This window comes from Penaeus japonicus, unplaced genomic scaffold, assembly GCF_977035675.1.
Source record: "Penaeus japonicus unplaced genomic scaffold, GWHDUDI00000001_assembly GWHDUDI00000014, whole genome shotgun sequence".
NCBI lineage: Eukaryota > Metazoa > Arthropoda > Malacostraca > Decapoda > Penaeidae > Penaeus > Penaeus japonicus.
This window is the reverse complement of record NW_028234416.1, coordinates 34,460,504-34,473,003: the sequence shown is the minus strand read 5'-3', so window position 1 is coordinate 34,473,003 and position 12,500 is coordinate 34,460,504. Positions and strand designations below refer to the sequence as shown.

General features: G+C 31.1%; 1 protein-coding gene across 5 annotated transcripts in view; it reads left to right on the top strand.

Moving 5' to 3' along the window:
- LOC122262589 (syntaxin-like domain-containing protein decima) overlaps nucleotides 1–12,500 on the top strand; it is a 694,252-nt gene that overhangs the window by 615,473 nt on the left and 66,279 nt on the right. For all 5 annotated transcript variants that reach the window (XM_086544179.1, XM_086544177.1, XM_086544178.1 and 2 more), the window contains one exon: nucleotides 9,046–9,212. In XM_086544179.1, coding sequence (XP_086400305.1) covers nucleotides 9,046–9,212 — 167 coding nt within the window. The remainder of the gene's footprint in view (nucleotides 1–9,045; nucleotides 9,213–12,500) is intronic.

Sequence of the window (12,500 nt, the reverse complement as noted above, 5' to 3'; positions counted from 1 at the left end):
TGTTACACTCACCATTATTAGTATCATCAATATTATCCTTATTACTAACACAACTATTACTATCACCATTAATATTAGTATCATTATTAGTGTTGTCATCATCATTATCATTATAATTGTTAATATAAGGATCCTTATCATCATTGATATCACCATCACCTAACTTCATTACGTCCTCATTATGCACTTAATCAAAATTACAAATTTCCTCAATCATGTTGCTTTTGCTATTACTGAGTATGATGTTTACATAACTACGACCTACTAGTAATAATAATCGACAAGATAATATTATCTAAGTTATGGCATCAATACATAATACAATTAACAGTGATCTTATCTAATCTGTGTGCATCATTGTTAAATTTTGGGTGGGTTTTGATGTTGTTTTTATATTGTTCCTGAATCATTCTTGATTATGTTATTACTAATCATTATCTGATCATTATCATATATTTTCATCATTATCAATTCTATGCATTATCCTTTCAATTACTATCATCATCACTGATATTATGTATCAAATCATCATCATCTAAGAATCCAAACTGTCCTTATCATTATCATCATCATCATTATTAAATAATCTATCTTTAACTTATTCATCATATTCATAACCCCATTTTTTTTTTGTGTTTTTTTTTTTTTTTTGTTTTTGTGTTTTTTGGGTTTAGTTTTGTGTTGTTTTGTTGTTGTGGGGTGTGTTTTTTTTTTTTTTTCTGTTTTTTTTTTTTGTGTGTGGTTGTGTTGTATACCATCCTTACCATTATCAATATTATCATTATTATTACTACAGTTACTATTGAAATCATCATTACTATCATTATTATCATTTTCATATCAACTATAGATATTATCATTAACTCTATGACCACCATCATCATGGTTACTAGCATTAATAGTATACTATGTTGTACTACTAATTATGTGTAATATTATATATATATATAGTATATATATAGATATTATATATAATATAATTATATAATATATATATATTTATCTAAGATATACTTATTACATATATATGAATATATATATATATATATATATTTATAAATATATATATATATTATATATAAATATATATATACATATAGATTATACATAAAGATATATAGAATATATATATATATAATAATATATAGTCTATATATATTTTATATATATATATGATATAAATATATATATACATAGAAATACAAGACAGAATAGATATAATATATATATTTATATATATATATATATATAGTTCATATATATATATAGATACAGTATATATATCATATATATAATATCAATATATATATATATAGAAAGAGTATAGATATATATACATATAGATATATACATATATACATATGATATGGTTATATAGATCTATGGAGTATATTATAATATATAATATATTATATACATATATATATATATTTATAAGATATCCTCATATAATAGCTGTTATATGTATATATAATAATATATTATATATTTATATATATATATATATAATATATATAATATAGAAAATAATATAAATATATTCTATATATATACATACTGCATATTAATATTAGTATTAGTTTGATTTTTATGCACAAAAGGGTCGGAGTAACATATTGCAAACTCATAATTACCCGTAACTATTTTTGCTTCGATACTGTTACCTTCTCTCGTGGAAAGCAAAGTCGAGATATTGAAATGAGATTTGAGAATCCTATGCTTTTGATGCTCACAGTTGTGTTTACGGTGCCTTGACAAAGAGAATAGCGGATGAACGCTTAACGCGAAAGCTTTACAAAATCTTCTCGACTCAAGTAAGAGAGAAAGAGACCTTCCGAGACATCTTCTTCGGCATTAACTCAAGGACGAGGAGTATGAAGTAAGAGTTACGTAACGACTCCCTTTAAATGAATAATTCCTCTCGGTGTCTCAAGTTTATCTGCAATTGCACCGCACTTGTTGCCATAGGTCTCTGCTGGTCTTCTCGTACCCCTTGCTGTAAGGGTGGTCGAACCGGCCATTTTTGGAAGACTCTCGCCCTTTACTCCTCTTGGGCTTGGGACTGTCCTCACCCCAGCCTTTGAAATGCTCCTCGACTGAAGAGAAGAAAAAGGAGGTCTTAAAGCGAATGTGGTCATTAGACGAACATGTGGTTTCTTCTCGTGAACCCGGCTTGGCCCGAGGCTTCCGTCCGTCAACGCCTCAGGAAAAAAAAAAAAAAAAAAAAAAAAGGGAAATTCATGTCCGGTCTCTCCACTCCTCTCTGGCGGCATTTGGTTACGAGGGAAAACACTCACCTGCAACAGACAACAGCGATAATGACGATAACACAAGCACAAAGTGATGAAAGAGCGAGGGTCCCGAGCCAAAGGCACGACGGCCGGCACTCCTAAAGGGCGGAGTATGGAGTGGGCGTCACACTCTGCGGTCTCACGTAAACATGTTGATTGGTTTATCTGATCAATTACTGAACTATTCATCTTCCCTGGACAAATTCGTCAACATGCAGAGTGTGTTTCAGCGTTACTTTGCTCTCAATTTATGAAAAGTTTCGTACATATATATGTATATATATATATATATATATATATATATATATATATATATAGGATATATATATATGATATGTGTGTATATTTATTTTTAGATATATATGCATTATATATATAGGGATATATTTGTGTGTGTTGTTGTGTTGTGTGGGAGTTGTGTGTGTGTGTGGTGTGTGATGTGTGTTGTGTGTGTGTGCGTCGCGTGTGTTGTGTATGTTTGGTATGTATGTATGAGGGTAGGAAAGATATATATATAAGAGATTATGTATATATATATATATGATATATATGGGTGTGTGTGTGTTGGGTGTGTGTGTGTGCGTGTGTGTGTGTTGTTGTGAGGTATATTAGTAGAGTACATACAGCATATATATAGAGATTTTATATATGATATATCGATATCTATATATTATTTATATATATATATTATATATATAAAGTATACTGATTTATACTCTTTTACTCCTCTGTTAGCTCTCATGACGACCTCCTTCAGAAACTTAATCCATATTTCCGTCTTTGCTTCCCCTTCCCCCTTCAATCCATAACCCCTTCTGTGAGTGCACTGCGTAAAACTTCGTGGAATACGCAGCTTAAAGGAAACGGGACATAATACCATGATTTTCATTGATTACGTGTCCTTACCAGCGGCTATGCGGCGGCAAGAAGAAGCCAAACCCTCATGACCTGTTTCTTCGCAAAACCTCCGTTTTAAAGTTTATCTTTCTCTTTTATACAGACGTGTGATATGGTATACGGATGATTTTATGGGAAATGGTAGTTATGTCTGGTATATTTCCTAACTATATTTGTTATTTCATCATAATCGTTTTATGTCTTACTCATGTGATAGAAATGAATGTTTCCGTATTGTGACTGTTATTGATTATATGTTGCCTATTAAAGACTATCATGCTACTGCTACTAGTAGACAGGTTATAGCAATAATGATAGTAATAGCGATGATAGCAATAATAAAATGGTAATGATGATAATAATAGTGATAATGATAGTTATGAATACTGATGAATAATATTGGATAATAGATAATAACATGTAAATAATAATAACCCCTACAACCGTATCAAGACAAATATTAAACAGTACTGAATACTAATGCTGAGTAAAAATATAGAATAATAAAACGTAAGTAATAATTAATACTACTAAAAATAATAAAGAGTTAATAATAATGATAATATTGGATAATAATAATACTAATAATGATAATAATAATAATAATAATAATAATAATAATAATAATAATAATAAATAATAATAATAATAATAATAATAAATAAATAATAATAATAATATGATAATAGATGAAATAATGAATGATGATAATAATACTTAGTTTAGTTATACAATTAATAGACAACAAGAATATGTATAATTGATTAAACAATAATGAATAGTCAATAGTATGTGATAATAAACATGAAAAATTGAAAGTATGAGGATGGTGATGATGATGGAGATGAGAATGGTGATGATGATGAGGAGGAGAATGATGAGGATGATAATAATAATGATATAATAACAGAAAAGGATGATGGTAATAACAAGGACATCAAGTCATCATCATGTTCCTATCATCATTGCTAGAACAACTGCTATTATTATCAAAAATCAGTATTATCAACATTTCCATTCTTAACACCATCCCTATCTAAACTACTGTTATTATCATCATCTTTATAGTTTTTTTTTTCTTTTTTTTTTTTTTTTTTTTTTTTTTACTTTTTTCTTTCCTTTTTTTTTTTTTTTTTTTTTTTTTTTTTTTTTTTTTTTTTTTTTTTTTTTTTTTTTTTTTTTTTTTTTTTTTTTTTTTTTTTTTTTTTTTTTTTTTTTTTTTTTTTTTTTTTTTTTTTTTTTTTTTTTTTTTTTTTGTTTTTTTTTTTTTTTTTTTTTTTTTTTTTTTTTTTTTTTTTTTTTTTTTTTTTTTTTTTTTTTTTTTTTTTTTTTTTTTTTTTTTTTTTTTTTTTTTTTTTTTTTTTTTTTTTTTTTTTTTTTTTTTTTTTTTTTTTTTTTTTTTTTTTTTTTTTTTTTTTTTTTTTTTTTTTTTTTTTTTTTTTTTTTTTTTTTTTTTTTTTTTTTTTTTTTTTTTTTTTTTTTTTTTTTTTTTTTTTTTTTTTTTTTTTTTTTTTTTTTTTTTTTTTTTTTTTTTTTTTTTATTATTTTTTTTTTTTTTTTTTTTTTTTTTTTTTTTTTTTTTTTTTTTTTTTTTTTTTTTTTTTTTTTTTTTTTTTTTTTTTTTTTTTTTTTTTTTTTTTTTCTTTTTTTTTTGTTTTTTTTTTTTATATTTTCTTTTTTTTTTTTTTTTTTTTTTTTTTTTTTTTTTTTTTTTTTTTTTTTTTTTTTTTTTTTTTTTTTTTTTTTTTTTTTTTTTTTTTTTTTTTTTTTTTTTTTTTTTTTTTTTTTTTTTTTTTTTTTTCTCTTTTTTTTTTTTTTTTTTTTTTTTTTTTTTTTTTTTTTTTTTTTTTTTTTTTTTTTTTTTTTTTTTTTTTTTTTTTTTTTTTTTTTTTTTTTTTTTTTTTTTTTTTTTTTTTTTTTTTTTTTTTTTTTTTTTGTTTGTTTATAATTATCATCTGCATTTAATCATCATTCAATCACCTGATTCGTAACCTACCAAACCACACCGTTACAAATAAAACACACAAATCAGTTGTAAAAAAAAAAAACAAGCTTACCGGGCGACCCTATTTCATTTACAAAAAAATAATCGATTTAGAACATTAATCTTAGCTTTAATTTTGAGAGCTCCTAATCTCATGTTAGAAATATCTAATTATGTTTATATATATTGGTCCGCTAAAGGCCAAATCTCCTTAACGAATGAAACTCCCTCCCCCTACTACACCGTCGCCAGTGTCTGAATGCGTATCATGAAACTCAAGCGACGCCTGAACGAATTCTTCATAAAAGGATCGCCTCGTATATGAATATTGTCGCATTTGTCTGATTTTTCAATATACAGTAATGTTCAGTGACCTTGTAATTCATCGCGATTTGTTTCGCTATAACGTTTTTTTTTTATTGTTAGGCCATAACTATAATGTAATTACTCGTACATCTTGACCGACCATTCGTTTTCCATGGTCATCTTCTACTACATGGTTGTTCATCCGTCAAACTATATTCTCGAACAATCAATCAGAACTATAATGAATATTGTTCATCATGGTTAGTCATCCTCTAATTCTTTTCTCTTCTCTTTGCCTTCCTATTTTTCTTAAGCGTCAGTCGCATTGTCCCTTTTATTCCGCATTCCTTTCTATATTGGTCTTGGCGCTTTATATGACTTTAATCATTACTTCTGTCAACACACTACATAGAAATAAAACACCAACCTCACTCACGCAAAACCCACACTCGACTTATGCTAACAAAACTCCTACACACACAAACACACACACACGACACACCCAACACACTCAAATCACACTTCGTACACACATCCACTCTCAAACACACACTAATCACACAAACACACACTAACACACACACACACAACACTCCACATACACACACACACACACACACACATGCCCGCACACGCCCTTTACTCACGCCCAACCCCCCCCTCCCACGCCAAGGAATCATCCTCCGCCTGCCCCGGGCCAGCATTAACAAAGCTAATTTGGCGCTCTTGTTCATCAGCACCAAGGATTCTTTTCCTCTCGCTCCTGCCACCTCTTGCCTTCATCATTATCGTTGTTTCCTTTTCCCTTGCATTCATCACACTCGCATCACATTCATCGCACGTTTCCCGGACCAAAAAAAAAAGTGTCAAGGATATTATTCACATGTGACTGCCGACGCGTATAACAGCACGTAGCTCTCCTCTCCGTCGCTCGGATGTGACGTCATGAACTTTTTCGCCATGAGGCCTTTAATCATTATGTCAAGGATGATTATCGCGTGCGTGTCAATATATATACTAGCCATTACATGTCGATGAAACAATATCGGCGTAGTTACCGCTGTTGCAAATACGAAAGAGAAATACGAAACTGAAGATTGATATTAGGTATTTTCAAAGTTTATGGGTATTATTGATTATCGGCAATCCACTTTATTTGCGTTTACATAAAAATTACAAGAGATATGTGACATTATATTCCCAAATCATGCACGCATACACACACATAGACATAAAGACTCGGACATTTTTAGTCTAAAAAAAATAAATAATCCCAGTAGCATACGGAAAGATGCATGGGGGGGGGGGGGGGGGGAATTGGTATGAGGATTGGGATGGTGGGTGGATGGTTGGGCTTAGGAGGAAGAGTTTGGTTGATTTTTAAAAGTAATTGTTTAGTGTTACAGGATTGTTCCTTTTATGTTATTCGTTTTTGTTTATGTTTACTGATCATCGCAGATGTTTTGTTCCATTGTATAAATGTCTACTCATACGGTATTTTCCTCTCCTTCAACTCTATTGGGGCTCGAGTTTTTGTTAGAGGAGTGGAGGAGTTACCTTGTGCAGATTGGTTCTATTATAGATACTGAATTTTGTGTAATATTTATGCCATCCCTTCCTTCCCTCTAACATACACTGGGAAAATAGCGGCCTAGAAAATATATAAAAATAAAGCAGCGCTCCACCCAATATCTCGAAAAGAACAAGCAAAGGGGGACAGAGGTTTGAAAAGTTTTTTTTTGTTGTTGTATTTGTAGTTTTATTTTGCTTTAGGATCCGTTTGCGTCAATTAAGCTCTATCATACTATACACCACGGCTAAACTTGCTTTACCGAAATGATAACTTCTTTCATATATTTTAGATTTAAACATGTGTTACGTAATCATGTCAGCATGGTATCACCACATTTACTTCATTTTTTTTCCTTCATTCACCTCCGTGGATGATGTGACATGATATGAATATATTTTCCAGTAAAGCAGTTGAGAAAAATTAAACTTTCGTCCTATTCATCTACTTTCCCAATCTGCTACATAGCCGTGAGTTGGATTTGTTACATTTGATATGCAGTCATAATGATATCACATTCTGAATTTAGGATATAACGTAGCTGTATCTTCTATTACATTCGATAGATGACATGGTCACAAAGCTCTGCGTATACCCTGTGCTGGATGGCCTTATATGAGCCAAAGATATGACCTATTTCTTTTTTTTTATGTAACAACAGTGTATTCAGAATGATAGAACAATAACAACCCTCACTTTCAATCAGAGTAACCATGATTCGAGAGCACCCTATTAATCTTGGAAAATAACTCCCGAACTTTTATTCAATAGAATTCTGCGGCTAGAAAATTTCAGACAATCTAATTTTCGCACTGAAAGCTCAGCCATGAACCCTTCTGGATTGCAGATGTTGCAAAATATTTCTTTATACACAACATAAGCGTAATCTACTTTATTTTCAAATAATGAGGGTCGTATACGTTTACAAGTTTCAAGATTTCCATTATCGAATTTAGGCCAGATTAGTAATGAAATGTGGGTTGAATTTACCGTAGAGTTTAAGAGCTTGTAGAAGGTAAATCGATATTGTAAATATAAAAAACTCTCCGTTTTCGGTCACATTCCTGCTAAATGTAAAATCTATGAAAAAACCTACTAACTTAGTCTTATCTACTTATCAGTAACATATAAATATATAATATATTATATATAATTTATATATAAAATCTATATATATATATATATATATATATATATTGATATTGTTGTGTGTGTGTGATGAGTGTTGTGTGTTGTGATGTGTGTGTGTGTGTGTGTGTGTTGTTTCTATCTATTTATCTATATTATTATCTATCTATCTATCTATCATCTATCTAATTATTATTTTCCCCCCCGTAAAAAAAAGGGGGGAAGGGAAAAAAATTTTTAAAATAACAATTTTAAATATTTTTTTATTCTTTCTCGTAGTCCGGTTCTGACTTCCAAATCCTATTTTTCAAAAGTCTGTCTTCGAAGGGGTCATTCCTCTTCCTTTATTTTTGCAATAGTTTGTTTCTCTTTTTATACGAAAGAAGACAAACGGCTGGCCACGTCTTGCTAATCTCCTTGACTTTGAATTGTAGCCTTTAAAGGTCCATTGCGTTTTCAAAATTAAATAAAGGACCTTTTCGTCTTTGTTTCTTGTGAAAGCTACGTGTAATTTCTCGGGTTTTTTTCTTCTGTGAAAATTATTGCACAATGAGAAGTATGTTTGCATCTTTCACATACACATACATATACTGTGTGTGGAGATGGGTGCTTGTGTACGTGTGTGTATTCCGAATACTTGTAAAACAACTAAAATCGATGTTATTGACAATCTTCTTTTTCTCTCCCACCCCTCCACCACCACCACCACCACCATCCGACACACCCACCCACCCACACCCACCACATCTCCCCTTCCCTACCCTACCCCCCCACCCACACCCACCACCACACCTCCCCTACCCTACCTCCCCCCCCCACCCCCCACCCCACCTCACCTCCCCTCCGTCCCGATCTGGCGGCGGAAACAGCTGGTGGTGGAGATCAACTCGCAGGTGGCGCTGTTCCGGGACCTCCTCATCTGTGTGGGTCAGAGCCGCGACGGTCCTGAGCTGAGGGAGCGGATTAGGAAGGTCAGGCGCCAGTGCGTGGACACCTGCAAGCACGCCTCCCAGCTCCTCCTACCCGGCATCAAGAAGTGAGTGACACTTTCCCCTCGTCTTGCTTTGCTTTCACGTTTATCAACATCACCTGTGTTTTCTCCTTAGTTTCCCCACCCGCTCGACGCCATCTTCTGCAGCTAAAGACCCGGATGTAACACAGCATAAAAATGATATTACGTATGACATATAGTAATCAAGCGAGATGTATTCTACGCCTCGTATTGTCAGCATAAAGATGATATTACGTATGACACATAGTAATCAAGCGAGACGTATTCTACGCCTCGCATTGTCAACGGATTCGGTGAAATCCAATGTTGACTGTCATAATAACCTTCGGGTCGAGAGACGGCGTGGGGGAGTGCCGTGAAGCGAGGGCTTCGACAACGCCCAAAAAGTTTTTGAGGGGCATGCATGAGGAGAAAATTGTCCCAAAAGGAACTTCTCTCTCTCACCTCCGCCTCTTACCTTTTTTTCTATCTTTTTTTTTTGCTGTCTGTCTGTTGTCTAAATACACTAACCACTACACACACATAACACACCACATACACCACCACACACACACACACACACACTCAACACCACACCACTACTAAACAAACAAAAACAAAAACACACACACACACACACACACACACATCCACCACCACACACCACATTATAAAAATTATAAAAATAATTATATATATATATAAATAATTATAATATATAATATTTTATTGTATACTATATATATGTATGTAGTATGTATTTGTATTATATATATATATATATATATATAATTATATATATATATATATATATATCGTTTACATTTTATTTTACCTGTACTTTATTTACCAATTAATTTGTCTCTCAATTTCTCTATCTCTTTATTTGCATATTTATCTGTCTACCTCTCTGCCTCTCTATATATCTATTTATCTATCAATCTTCATATATGTATAGACATTTGTCTACCTATCTGTCTATCTATATATCTCTTTATCGCTCTATCATGCGCTTAACCTCTATCTTTATATTTACCTATCTGTCTACATCCGTCAAGTCTTCTTTTAACCCTTTTTTTATAAATATTATAAATATAATATTTTATATATAATATATAATATATATACAATACATATTTAATTTTAAATATATATATAAAATTTTATATATATTATTTATATTATATAGTTATATATATATATATATATATATTTTTAAAATTATTATATAATAATATACATATACATAGTATATTAAAATATATATATATATTTTTTTTATATTATTGTATAATTATATTTTATAATATATATTGTATATATATATAATCATTATATAATTTTTAAAATACAATTAATATATAAATTTTTATAATAAATATTATATATTTTTATGTTATATATATATTATAATATTATAATATATATAATAATGTAGATATAATACTTTATATATTATTAAATATATATATATAATATATATTATATACCATACATGTTTACATCTATTTACTATTTAAAAGTAATTAACGTTTCCCCTTTTCCCACCTACCTCATAAGGTTTTCTCAGCCATTTTCTGTCTCTTGATATCTCCTTTTCCCACCCCTCCTTTCCTGGACAACTTCGTAAAATCCAAAGTTACCAAAAATGTGAGAGGGGAAAAATTATGAAGATTTCCGGGGTTTTCATTTTAAAAATATTTTTCAGGGGTGATCAGCATATAAACTTGTACGTACAAGCACATAGACGCGGGCGCAAACACATATACACACACACACATACACATACACATACACACACACACACACATATATAAAAATTTTATATATATATAATATATATTATAATAAAATATATATATATAATATTATATATATATACATATATATATATATATATATATAATATAATAAAATATATATATTTATATAAAAAATATATATATACATAATATATATATATATAAATTTTTATATATATATATATAATATATATATTAATTATATATATTATATATATATATATTATATATATATATATTATATATTTATATATATATATAAAATATATTATATATATTTATATATAATATTATTATATATAATAATTATTATATAAAAAAATAAAAATTATACAAATATAGAAATATGTAAGCCTATACATATATACATACACACACACACACACACACACACATATTCATCCATACGCTCACATGCTCTCACATGAAAAAAGAGAGAAAAAAACGTGCCCCAGGAGTAGTGTCCCCTGTTAGTTTGCGTGTCTTCGTTGTGTTTACTTAATCTTAATCCATTTTTTAATTAAAAAGTGGCATTTATAAATTATTCTGAATTTAGAAAGAGGGAGAGGGTACAGGAAGGGCACAGACACACATGCTGACACTGATAGATAGATAGATGGCGAATAAGAGAGCAATGGAGAGAGCGAGAGAGAGAGGAAGAGAGAGAGAGAGACAGAGGAAGAGAGAGAGAGAGAGAGAGAGAGAGAGAGAGAGAGAGAGAGAGAGAGAGAGAGGAAAAAGAGAGGAAGAGAGAGAGAAAGAGAGAGAGAGAGAAGAGGGGGGGGGGGGAGAGAGAGAGAGAGAGAGAAGAGAGAGAGAGAGAGAGAGAGAGAGAGAGAGAGAGGAGAGAGAAAAGGAAGGGGAGAGAGAGAGAGAGAGAGAGAGAGAGAGAGAGAGAGAGAGGAGAAAAGAGAGAAGATAGAGAGAGAGATAGAGGGAAAAGACGAAGAGAAGGGGAGAGAAGAGAGAGAGACAGAGAATGACAGAGACGACAGAGAGAGAGAGAGAGAGAGAGAGACAGAGACAGAGACAGACAGACAGAGAGAGAGAGAGAAGAGAGAGACAGAGGAAGAGAGAGAGAGACAGAGACAGAGACAGAGACATACAGACAAAAAAAGAGAGAAACAGAAAGAGAGAGAAATGAAAGTAAAAAGAGGAAAAGAGTGATAAAGGCGGGGAAGGGGGAAGAGGAGGGGGGGGGGGGGTGTTGCAGAGGACCGGGAGCAAAATAGTAATGGTGAGTAAACCCCGCTATTGCCAGAGACCGGGGATTTCCGGCGCGAAAAGAGTGCGGTATTAGAGATGAAAGAGTTTTAATTACAGGAGGATTAATAATTCACGCCACGATCAACACTGCCGCCTTCAAGAAGTGGGGGTGGAGGGGGGGGAGGGGAGGGGGAGGGGGAGGGGGGGAGAAAGGATGGCGGTAGGGAAGGTAGCGAGAGAGACGAAGGGAGGGTGGTTGGTGGTAGGGGGGAGGGGAGGGGAGGGGAGGGGGGAAGGAAGGGAAAAGGAAAGACACACGATAAAG